The sequence below is a fragment of the Centrocercus urophasianus genome, unplaced genomic scaffold, assembly GCF_019232065.1.
Source record: "Centrocercus urophasianus isolate 14NV4802_14NV808 unplaced genomic scaffold, USGS_Curo_1.0 seq_21, whole genome shotgun sequence".
NCBI classification, from domain to species: domain Eukaryota; kingdom Metazoa; phylum Chordata; class Aves; order Galliformes; family Phasianidae; genus Centrocercus; species Centrocercus urophasianus.
The window spans coordinates 1805460-1818577 of NW_024884767.1; the positions used below are offsets into that span (position 1 = coordinate 1805460).

A 13118-nucleotide genomic window follows, 5' to 3' on the forward strand; every position below is an offset into this window, starting at 1 on the left:
TCCTGAAAAATGTCATTATCTCGGTTTTAGCTGAATTAATAGCACACAGTCTCTACAGAAGAGGATGGAGATGCTGCAGGTAGAAGAAATAGGACACTATTTCGACTATACTGTACTTTCATATAATTAGTATTCACCATAAGCAGTTAATCACCAGAGAAGAGCTCCCAGAGACAAAACAAGTTGTTTAGCTTGTCAGCATCAGGGAATCGGAGGTGTTGAAACATGACTCCTTATATCTGGAAGTAGATATTACAGAAGCTAGTGGATGATCTAATGCACAGTTGCAGTATTACGTGCCAACAGCTCCCCTTGCAGTACAAATCTGTTATTGTTCTTGCAACTAAGATTGTGGTTTAAAATGCTTCTTGGGAACCTTTCACGATGGAGAACAATGATCTTTTCAGATAATTCCTTAAGCCATCTAGCTTGTCTTTCGTATTTAAAATTTTCTTCTAACATCTAACATTCTCTAACTCTTGAAGAAAGAAGGTTACTAAATACTGGTAGTAAGTACTTCTCCAAGAATGTTTTCATCTAATATTCTCTGGTTGTAGTTCCGGATAGTTTAGTTTTGAAAACAAAACATTCTGTCATAACTGCAAATAATTTACCTGCCTGTGCCCGTGCTATCTGAAGGCCTCAGCATGGGGTTTCCAGAAACGTGCAGTCACAGCTCCCTAAACTATCTCAGAAGGGTATCTTTTGTCTTGCTCTGAGTATGTTATGTAGAAAACTAAGCAAAGCCCTAATATTTATTTCCTTACAAGGGTGACAGTCTTTCAGTGATTCCTTTCCTCACCTTGTTTCTTAGATAGCTGGAAATGCTCACTGCATTCTTAATCTGAAATAGACAGGGAAAAATCTTCTGAGACCTGCATCGATTTCCCACTCTAAATTCCTGCTATTGTTTGCAGATTAACTAGTAGAATGGTTCTTCACAAGTCTCTTGTGAGCTACTCATGGTTTCTCTTGAATCCTGTCCATACTGATCCTCATGCTAATTAGAGCATGTTGCAAGAGGTGAAGGTGAATTATAATCCTTTCAGTGTTTCCACAGCTCTGCCCTGTCTTGTCTTCCCCAGCAGAAGAGCAAGGATGTTGGATTTAACACAGCTTCCTCTCTGGCAGTATGTTAAGTGGCCATTACAACTCGAGGCTTGCCTAGGAAATGATAATTTTTTTTGTTCAACCTGACTAAGTAGTTCTGCTTGTTTTGCAATATTCACTTCCTTACTTTGTATGCTATGATAGCAGCTGGTGCTGGCCTGTCCAAATGTGCAATATTTCAAATAGACTCTAAGAACTTTGCTAGAACAATTAAATCCTTCATTTCTACCATCGTATGTGAATTTTTACTGACTCCAGGAGAAACTCTTAGGAAAAAGACTTCAGAAAATACTCCTGTGGAGTTTTTTTCTTATCCTCCTTGGCAGGGTTTGTATCTTCAGGAGCTTGTGTAAGTGAAGACGTCTGGTTTTTACTCCTTTCTGCTAGCAGTTGTGATAAAAAAAAATTGCAGGTCAGTCCTTTCTGGAGGAAGGCAAAAGTTGCAAAGCTGCATTGTATCTTTACCCTTGCTGCTTTTTTGCTGCTTTTTAAATTGCATGTGATAACTTATTTTCTGGTATTCATCTTTAGACCCTTTTTTTTGTGTGTGTGTCAGAGGAACTTAATTATGTGAGGTAGTACAAGATACAGGTACAACTGCAACAGAACTAAAATGTTTTGAAGAGCATCTAAACTTTTTGGTAGTCTCTGGAAATAGGTTTGCAGGGATAATCTTGTTCTGTGCAAGGATATACTTTGGCTGAAAATGATGAAACGAGATGACTGCCTGGAAGGGTGATTGAAAACATTTTGGGAGATAGGAAGATGATTTTAGGATACATATACATAAATCTAAGAAATGTTTTTCACTATGTCATGATACTTCCCTTGTGGCATGTTTTCCTACATTCAGACCTCACGAAGTCCTAGTCTGTGTCAGGAGCTCAGAGCAGTGGTCCTCAGTACCTCAGAGTATCAGAGAACTCGGTGTTTGTTCTCCAAAATCAGTTTTATCTGTGCCATACCTTTCAAAAGCAGAGGCCCTTCTTTCTCTGGCTTCTGAGATTACCAGAGAGGTAGCTGAAGAAATGCACGAACCCTTGCTGAGATCTGATGTCAGCAATTAGCCCTCTTAGAGACAGATGGTCTAGGCAATTAGCCTTTCCCTTCAGTGCTGGCATCAGCCAGATGGGCTGGGCTAGGTCCAGTAAGCTTTCTTTAATCAGCAGAGTATATTCCCCTTTTCTTCATCTTTAAGATGTCAAGGAACTTTGTTCTTTTCCTGAACCATCTTCATCTAAAGCCTTACACTCTTGCACTGACAGTGAGGTAGCAGTAACAAAATCACAGATGCACACAGGCATCAGTCAGGAAACACCCTGCAAGAAAAGAATGACTTGTCTCACAGTTTGCTGCTTCTTTTTCCTACAAAGGCAGAGGAAGAATCTTTAATACTGGCAGAGCACCAAAAAGAGCAGGACTAAGGGGAGTCAGTAAAGACTACAGCCTCACTCACCTAGAAAAGAGTGAAGAGAGGGGATTTTCAAATTGACCAGTTCAAAATATGTCTAGCTCTCTGACATAGATAGGTCCCTGCCAATAAAAGCCATGCTAATCAGTGGTTATAGAGAGACAGCTTGTGAGATAATGTAACTTCCTCCAACCCCGAAGGCATGACTTTCTGTATTCATAACAGTGCTGAGCCTGATGGATGTGCTTTCCAGAAATCAGGCTTACTCTCTGAAGTCAGAAGCATGCAACCACTCTGTTCTTTCTCAGACAAATAGTTCTTCTTAAGATCTTGTCCTGTAAGAATGAGTTGTGTCATGGTTTTGGGTATAAAAACAAACAAAAAAACCCAAACAAATAAAAAAGCCCATCTGCTTTTAAACTATTCTTAACTAGCTTATGGTGACACGAGTTAGTTAACCCCAGCTGACTTCAACAAGGCTTTCTCAGAAAAATTTATTATAGCCAAGACAATCTAAATCATAGCAATCTGAGCTTCTGATAGGAAGGCTATAGTGGCTGGTGCAGGTGAAACAATTGATTCAAGCTCACAGCTAGTGAAAGGGAGAAGCAGAACCAATATTTAGGAGTTTTTGATTCCTGTCCTTTAGCACCTTTCTCTTAAAAAAACCTTTGGTGGTTGTTTCTCAGGTACTTTTGGCCTCTGTTGCAGGATAGGTGTCATGTTTGTTGCATCAAAGCCTGTGTTTCACCTGTTGGTACTAATGATAGCTTGTGTACAGATTTGTGGCTTTCTGAGCACAGTGTTTCAAAAAGGTACAGTAAGCCTAGGCTGGCCCACACACAGCTCGTGCTGTGTGGTATACATTTCCTTTCACTCTTTGTGGCAAACTGTGTGATTATTTAATAAGCTGAATTACACAAAACCACAGATTTTCTCCTCTGTCGACACACCAGCTTCCAGCTAGACCTAGTGCAGGGCTTGGGACGAGCAGCAGACACCTCAGCCTCTGGGTGGTTGTCGAATAAATAAACACATTGCTGAGTGAATTTGCAGCCCACACCTTCCTCTGCCGCCATGTCTCTTTGCTTGTTGCTGCCTTCCTTTTCCAGCAGTGCTTTCTGAGTTGAGCTCCACTATGGAGAGCTGAGTATGGAGATGCAGCAATGGCAAGGCCCAATGGCTGCTAGGCCCCGCAGGTGCCACAGGCCCCCTGGTAACAACAGCAACAATTTTTGACCTGCCTGGCTAGGCAGCTGGATGTGTGGGGATTGCAGAGATGCAAAATGGACTGCTGAACCTGCGAATGCTGGCAGCCCTGCAGAGGTGGAGTAAAAGTACCTAGAGAATACAGATGCGTCTACTTGTGCAAGGGTGGGAGCTTGGAAGAAAAATGGCTTCAGTTGTGTTGTACTCACATAAGCCAAGGAGTTTAAAATGTAACACCACATCCACTCAGGTTAACTGAAATTAGTTTTATCGGAAATACTTGTATTCCAACATGGAAGCAGCAACAAAAGAAAGCAGGCTACCAAAACTTCAAACTCTTCTATTTCTCATACTTCTGTCACAAATTTGGGATCATAATGTATTTTTTATTCTATTCTATTTTGTTCCAGTTTGGTTATTGTATTTTATTTCTTAAATGCAGAGAGAAAATGCTAGCGTTTCAGGTCTTCATCCTGCAAGGGGCAATGTGGAAACTGCCCATTAATCATCTGTCCTTCTAGGAAACCAAACTGGTCAAGCTCAGTTAAGAATTTAGGAAGAATAAGAATTTACTTGGAAGTATGTATGAAACCTTGCTCAGTTGAAATTAAAAAAAAATGACCAATTTCAAACTCATTTAAAGTTTAGTGAAACATATTAAATTTGTGAAGAAAATTCAGAATTTGCAAGGGGCTTAAATCCAAACATATTTCACTATGTAAATCCCATGATCAGAATGCCCAGATCAGTTTTTTGTTCCTATGTGAAATGCTGCAATCCCTTTATAATAACCAGTGACATTTTTTATTGTGATCTCACTTAGGTAATGTAAAGGTTTTAGTTTAAAGTTATTCCTATTTTTGTCTGAAATGAAAATAATACTGTACTGAAATGGTACATGTACTGCTTTTCATACATGAAGTAAAAGCAAAACTGGTGATTTCTAACTATAACATGCTTAATACTTGTTATGTACTCTGTCATTTCTATCGATGTAAAATTTAGTTGAGCAGTTTAAGTTAGAGATAGTTAAAGTTAGAATAATGCATTCCATGTGTATAATCTGAATTTGCTCAAGGGATGTTCCAACAGTTCACAAATACAAAGGTGTACAGAGCAAAATCGAGAGGAGCAGATGAAATTTTTTATTGAAATGTGTGTTATTTTACATTTTGCACTGGGACTTGTTCTGGACTGCCTTAGCAGGCAATCAGAAAACTGAAAATGGCATTTTCAATACAAAATCCATGGCATTTTGTATTACCTATACACTGATGATCTGAGTGTAAATATTTCCTTCTAAACTTGACTTACATGCTAATACCAAATTTCTTAGTAGGTGTTAGATTGCCTCCAGAGCAACTTTGATATCTGCCATCATAGGCTCTAGGATATGAAGATCTAGCTGGTCTCACCTTCCTGAGGATAGCTTAGTGTATCTACCGAATATTCTGTTGCCTTCACAGATGCTTCATTTGCTACATATCTTAATGCTCCTGCTCTGTCATGCTTATGTAAGGGCAAAACTTGGAGCTGCATTGTAAAATGTGTGCAGAGACTGAAACAGTGGCAGTAGGCAGCTGTTGTTAACTTACACCTAAACGTGGTATTCAGATGTTAATTTGGTGCATAAATCTTGTTCATTTTATAGATGTGAAAGTGTCAGTAGAATAAAACTAGTTATCACACAATAACAGTCTCTGACACTTAATAAATGCTAAGATGTAGCTACTTATTGAAAATATATCCAAATATCCTGCTGCTGTTTGTCAAAAACAAATATTCAGGAAAAAAACTGACATGCTTATTTTCAAAATGGTTGACACTAATATCTTGGCATAATCCTAACTAAAAGCCTGCAGCAGCAATGCAGTCATCTAGGTTACTGAAGGGCAGTGTTTTTCAATCTCTTTTACCCAAGTGATTTTTTACATTATTAGTTTAACTTTACAACTTGCAACCTGGAAAGTAAGTTGTTGCTCTCAGGTGACAGAGACTAAAGATGATCAGAGTGTTTATGTCAGTTTTGAGAATTCAGGATAGTTTTATACAGATATCCAGTTAGGATTTGAACTGTGCTGTACCGGAGTTATGAGGCCAGAAGTGTCTCAATCACATTTTGATGTGATTGTTTCCCTCTCCCTCCAGAGAATCAGTATTTTTGTACTTAGTTTTGCTGCTCGCTATTAAAGATACTGCCTACTTAAGTGTGTTAACTGTGGGTGCTTTTTCCCCTTCCCACTACCACAGATGGAAGACCTTTAACACTGGATGAAATTTGGAAAAGTGTTCATGTGTGCTACCAGGCTCGCCTGCAGGAAGGGCCATGGGACACTATTACACAGCAGGTGAGAAGCCACTAGTCCTTTACACAATTGATGAATGCAATATATGCCCAAATCCTCGCTGGTCTTATTTCTCTCCTGTATGCAAATAGAAGTCTTACTGAGGTGCTGTTTGAGCCACTTAGCCAACTACAGTTTCAGACCTGGATTTTGAAGAATTTACCACTTAAAACTAAATGTGACATTATCTCTCACTTAAAATAATTTTCCAAAGCCAATCTTGAAACCTCTTGGTGATTTGAGTAATCATGGATTTGGGTACATAAGAAAGTAGTCTTATTTACCTAAGTTTTGTCTAGTAATGCAACATTTCCCAGATTGTCTGCTAATCAAATTACTGAAAAGACTGTATAATTTTTTATTTTAAATAAATTTCCAATTGCTAGGATTGAAGGAGAGAAAATATATCTCTCAGTCAAATAATATGTTATTCCTGACAACTGTGCTTGAGAATCAGTGATTAATGAATACTGTTTTACAAGAGGAAACAGATTAGTGAACTCTGCTATCACTGCCTTGTTTTAGAGCTATTCAAATCACTTTTATTTGAAGTGGTCTTGAAGTCACTAGACTATTTCAGCAATTTATGCCATGTTTCTGGGGTTGCATGATGGTCTTGAAAATAGTCTCACTTGTGCATAGGAAAAGTGACATGGCTCAGAGCTGAGCTGATTGCTCCAGGCCTGCAGTTCAAATTTGGACAAAGAGTGGAGACTCTCCAAGTGTGAAGTCTTTATCATCAGATGAACATACTGATGCCTCTATTCTTCTACTGCTTCAGTCACTGGCTTCTTGATCTTAGCTGTTTCCGGGTACACAGGTTTCTTAATACAGCAGCTGGCACAACAGGAATGTAGCCTCAACTGAGGTCTACAGGTGTTCCCATAATTCAACTAATACAACTTAATTACTGTTTGTAAATAGTACTCAATCATGGGAAAACAGGCAACATTCATGTTTTTTCAACCACAGACTATTATTTGTATTATAATAGCTCTCTGGGAATCTCACAGACATTGGTTAATCCAATGTTCACTGTGCATTTCTGAATTCTAATTGTGAGTTTCTCTCATATAGATGCTTTTAAATAAAGTGTTAATTACCCAGCTTGTCTACTGCAGAATGAAGATGAGGAAATTAGATTTTATGCTAGCAGGTAGCTGTCTATCTGTACGAGAAAGTTTTATAGTTCAGATTGTGAAGTTTTGTGATTCATAGCTGAAGTTAAAGATTTGTAGCTAAGTGATCACTGTTTCTGCATAGAGAGGCAGAGGATTCATTTAACTTTGCCTTCATTGAATGTATATTCTTGCATTCCTGGTAGACAGAGACATATAGTCAGATGATAGAAATCTTTTGGTGTTAAAATCTTTAGTATTTCCCAGCTGAGCTGTTCTGGCTTGTGGATAGTTTATACATGTAAAAATGTATAGATGTGTTTGCTGTGTGCATGTTGGAGGTGTTTTTGCCTTCTAATACAACCTTCCAGATTTCTCTATGGCCTAAAGCCACATTCACATTCAATAGATAGCACTGTTTCTTTCTTTCTATTTGATGCAAAGCACTGCAAGAACCTACAACCCTGTATAGATAATAAATCATAATGCAGTGCTACTGAGAATAAAGTATAAAGAATATGTTTGAAATATATAAAATCAACGTAATGAAAGCCAAAGGAAAACCAGAAAACTTCCACTCCAAAATTACTCTTAATGAACAGTAAAGTAAAACTGTCCTACATCTTATAGCTGGAGATGTGTATGAGGCTTACACATGCACTTGTTTTACGGATGGTAAAATGTATGGCATGCTGAGCCTCTTGACTTGGTGGTATTTTCCCAGGGGCAGTTCAGCCTATATGAATCCAGTGACAAACAGAAATTATGATATGAGAAAGAACATTTCCTAGAAATTATTAGTTATATAGCAAAATACTTTGGAACATAACACATCGAGGTGTTACGCCATTAAATAATGTCCATTAAGCAATGTCCATTAAATAAGAACATTGCCGACCAAGTTAAGCTGTTTCTTCTAGAATAACACAGACTGAGCCTCAAGCATGATATTGAAACTGCTGGCAGGTAGAAGCTGGAGATGGTAAGATCCTTCAGCTGTTCTAATAAACATGCAATTTAGAATTACTTTTTTTCCCCTACATCTTCTGCACACATCTTCTCCATGAAGCCTATGTACCTGTGGCTTAAGACCATTGAATTTCACTGTCCTGAGTGAGGTAAGCCTGCTTCACATCAGTATTGAACAGGGTCCATAGGCACCAACTGCATTCCTGCATTGAAAATGTGCTTTTCTACATGTCTGTGAGAGAGCCCCTGGGAAAGTGGCTTTAAGAAGTCTGTAGTTTTAATTTTAGATGTAAGCAGGAAGGCACCAGGCAGTGAGGGTACATTCACTTGTGGTCATTCATTCCAGTGACCAGAATATAAAGGGAATCCATGTTTTTTGGTACGTCTCTGACAAATTTGGAGGGGAGGGAAAGCACTGGCACAATTAGCTGTGCCAACACTATTGTATTACAAGAGCCAGCAACTGCTGGTATAACACTTCCCCTTGTAAATTGAGAGATACGTATGCCAGATCATGTATAAGACAACAGTGAAAATAAGAGAATTCTCACAGAAATTATAAAACATAATACAGGCATACTGTAAGTAATAGCCAGCAAGGCTCAGATCAAAACAAGTTAGGTCTGCAAGAAAAAGCATGTTTTTTGCCCTCTAGTGGGTCAGGGTTCTGAACTGAAAGATACAGTTTCTCTTCTCTTCTGCATTTCTGCTGACCCATTTTGTTATGTGGGTTAGGCTTTGCCTGCAGGGACACAGATCATGTAATGCAAGTCACTGGGCAAACTCACCAAAACAAGCTTGAACTCTCAGTATACATGAACAGCAGAGAAAGAACATTTAGGATTTTCCTCCAGAGCAGACAAAAAATTTTAAGTTCTACAAGCAATTCACCATTGGGAAAAAAATGAACAAAAATGTCATTGGATAATTATTTAACTTTTAACCCTTGACTTAAATGCTTGGTAGGCTGGGGAGGAGGGAGTCACACTGCCACATATAAGTCACAGATCCACAGGTGTCAACTGAACATTTGTAACTTATATTCTGTGTCTTTTATGAAATTTTCATACTCATCCCTTTATATCTGAGACTCTTCCCTTTATATCTGAGACCAGAAGTGGAACAGTACCTAAGCGCTAAAGAGCTTAGGTGTGTAGGAAATACATTGCCAATGTAGTTAAAAACAGATTTTAGGTAAAATTTGAACTTTTTTTTGTTACCTTTGATTATCATTGGAAAGTCACATTCATTTTTAGAGAACATGCCTTCAGATGTTTTTACTGACTAGATGATTTTTATTGCAGAAAGCAGAAATCATCTAGTTACCTTGTCATAAATAAATTAGTATGATAAGGTTGCATAGTATTTTATAATGATAATTGATAAATGGTGATGATTTAATTGCACTTCCTCTAGTAATAATCTTAAAATGCTCAAATGAAGTTCCTATGATTGGCTTTCTTGTGAGTTAAATCTCCCTGGAGTCTTCAGTCATCCCTTTTCTACATCCGGAGATAACTTGCTTTCGCTGTTTTAAATAATACAAATCACTTATAACACACAGCTGTTTAACAAAACTTCTAAATGTTGCTACAGGTCTCTGTGGGTATTTCCTGATGGTTTATAATGACATCAATTTAGCACACCTGGTAAGATCTGTGTGAGCTGGAAGTAGCTTAATTCTGCAATAGCAGGAAAATTAAGGTGTATTTATGGATTACTGTTGCATTTTAGAACCCTTGCCAACTGTGATTTTAGCTTCTTTTCATGAAGAATCAGAAATGGAATTGCAGACATTGCATGTCAGAGTCCTGAATAGTTTTCTTGTAACTTGGTGAGTGCTTTTGAGGATATACTGTATTAGTTATTACTCCCTACGTATTTCAAAAGAATGGCTCTGTGCCTTTTTGAATTAATGGATGCTAGAAATGGGTTTTTCTGAAGAAGCTGCTTTCTGAGTGTCTGGTGTAACTTTTCCTGAAATGCAAACAGAACAGCTTTCCTCAACTGTCCTGCAGTAGATTTATTCTGTTGGGAATTAGGATGAAATCCCAGCCCTGCATTGCCCTTGTCAATATCCTGGGGGAACTTCCGGATTCCTGAGGCTTCTAGCCCTGTTTTTTTTCCTTTGGTTGCATGGCATTTCAAAAGTAATTATTAAGCTGGCTATATATTGGCCTTTAGAATGAATAAGAGATGTAAATGTTCAGGAGAGTGGATTGGAGAGAAACAGAAATATCACAAGAGAAGTTGAAAACAGGATGAATGTGAAAATAACTCTGAAGGTCCTGAAGAGATTTCAATTCATAGTAGAGAACAAAACAAGAAACATTCTGCTCAAAACAAAGCTTTGAGCAACTGGATCCAGCTAAAAGAAATTTAAGGTAAATGGTAATAGTAGTCTATACAAAGGAATGAAGAAACGAGTCACCATGGTAATGGATGCCATCAAGATGTGTTTCTCTCACATATGCTCTGATATTTAGCGGAGAAATCCAGTATCATTTTAGGTAGATACATAGTGGCATTGCATATGAAAGCTCCAACCTAATTGTCCTCCTTTATGTAAGCCAATGTCAGATCCGCCGTATGAAAATCCAGGTACGGTGTACCAGAGGCATCCTGTTGGCAGAATCACAGAATCACAGAATCACCCGGGTTGGAAGGGACCTCAAGGATCATGTAGTTCCAACCCCCCTGCCTAGCAGGGCCACCAAACACACACATTCAGATCAGGTTGCCCAGGACCCTGTCCAACCTGGCCTTAAACACATCCAAGGACGGGGCATCCACAACCTCCCTGGGCAGCCCGTTCCAGGGCCTAACCACTCTCCTTGTAAAGAACTTCCCCCTAACATCCAACCTAAATCTTCCCTCCTTCAACTTGGATCCATTTCCCCTAGTCCTGCTGTTGTCAGCCCTTCTGAAGAGTTTACTCCCCTCGTGGGTGTAGGTTCCCTTCAGGTATTGATAGGCTGCAATGAGGTCACCCCGCAGCCTTCTCTTCTCCAGGCTGAACAAGCCCAACTCCCTCAGCCTGTCCTCATAGGGGAGGTGCTCCAGCCCCCTGATCATCTTAGTCGCCCTCCTCTGGACCCTTTCCAAAATCTCTATGTCTTTCTTGTACTGAGGGCTCCACACCTGGACACAGTACTCCAGATGGGGCCTCACAAGAGCCGAGTAGAGAGGGACAATCACCTCCCTGTCCCTGCTGACCACCCCTCTCCTGATGGAGCCCAGGATCCCATTTGCCTTTCGAAGGTAAAAAAGAAGCCCAAAAGTGACATGGTGCAATGCTAAATGATGAGACAATCCAATAAGTGTAGGAGAAAGTATCAAGACCAATCAGTGGAGAGCAAAGAACAGAAAAGAAGCAAGGTGGGAGAAACCTTACTGTTTAAGTGAACAGGTTTTGCCATGGGTATGGTATAGTTTATCAACCCGGAATTCATAGTACACAGATAACTAAACTTAAGTTCATTTAAAAAGGCTGCATTTTATCTTTTGTCATTTTGGAAGTCTCCCCTCATGTGAGTGACATGCAGCAATTAAAAGTGACTGCATAGTTACAGCCACCCCATAAGTACTGGTGAATGTCAAATTTTGTCTTCTATTTTTACACACCTGCTTTTCTAACTTACAGCCTGGTGATACATAAAATTACCTATTAAAAGTGAGCTATAAAGACCTATTTATTTTCCAGATACCTTCTAGAAGTTGTTATGAAGTATTGGAATATTTATTGGATTGGGCAGTAGACAAAGGCAGGATTCGTTTCCATCTTGTCTTTGTCCTGACAGGTGTTTATAAAACTGTGTCCAGAATAGAGAACTTTAGTAGTGGAAAGTGAAATGTTCTCACCTCAAAGTACCATGTAGGTTGGTAGTGAATGGCTCTCCTAGGAAAAGCAAGCAGAAAAGAAAGCTGAATCTAGGTCTCTTGCATCGCAAATGAGTTCTCTAGTTGCTTATAGAGTCAAGTGGGGTAAAACAACCATCTCTTCTTCCTATTTGATATGTTCTATGGGAGACCAGGTTTGGTAGGCTTGCTATATGAAGGCTGTGGGATACTCTCATTGCAGACATGCTAGGAGTCAAAGATGTTGATCTTATTCACAAGTTATAGTTGTTTATGCACATAGTGAGAAGCAGAAAACTGCTTTTTTTTTTCTTCTTTTCTTTTTTTTCAGGGAGGACAGACTTGGTAGTCTGAAAAACAGATATTCCTAAGCTTAGAAAGAAGCTGAGTGAGAATTTCAGAGGATGTTGGATATATACCCCTGAAAATGTATGCCCAAGTCCATTTTTTTATTTTTCTCACTTGTGCCAGTCTTTGATATTTTTTCGTTTGTTTCTGTTTTGAAGCAAACAAGATAATTTTAAAAGCTAGTGAATTAATCTGATTGCAGTCAGGAACAAGCAACAAAACTGTGAGTGTTATGTTGTCATAAACCACGACCTTCCTCTGAGAAACGCTTAATCACAACCAAGTGTATGAGCTAAGGCTTAATCAATGCATAGGGATGATAGAATGTAAAATAAAACATCCAAGGATAGAAATCGAATTGCATTATAGTAGGAGGCTCAGCAGTTGAAAAACTGCCCAATAAAACAAGAATGAAAGCTTGGTGGTTGAAGGTCTTGTAGAAACAGTCTAAAAAAACTAAACTGTGACTCAGGGCTCTGAAGGATTATGGAAGTTACAGACCGTGTGCTTCCTCCCTCCTTCTCCTTACCAGTTTTTACTAAAAGCAGTTCAGACCCAGAGTATCAATTATCAAAATCACACAGAATCACAGAATCACAGAATCACCCGGGTTGGAAGGGACCTCAAGGATCATGTAGTTCCAACCCCCCTGCCTAGCAGGGCCACCAAACACACACATTCAGATCAGGTTGCCCAGGACCCCGTCCAACCTGGCCTTAAACACATCCAAGGACGGGGCATCCACAACCT

The 13118-nt window shown here is 39.1% G+C and overlaps 1 protein-coding gene across 6 annotated transcripts in view; it reads left to right on the forward strand.

Annotated features, from left to right (window-relative positions):
* The window catches only part of ATG10 (autophagy related 10), a 99058-nt gene that overhangs the window by 55375 nt on the left and 30565 nt on the right, over positions 1-13118 (forward strand). For all 6 annotated transcript variants that reach the window (XM_042822949.1, XM_042822947.1, XM_042822948.1 and 3 more), the window contains exon 5: positions 5981-6078. In XM_042822949.1, the coding sequence (XP_042678883.1) occupies positions 5981-6078 (98 nt within the window). The remainder of the gene's footprint in view (positions 1-5980; positions 6079-13118) is intronic.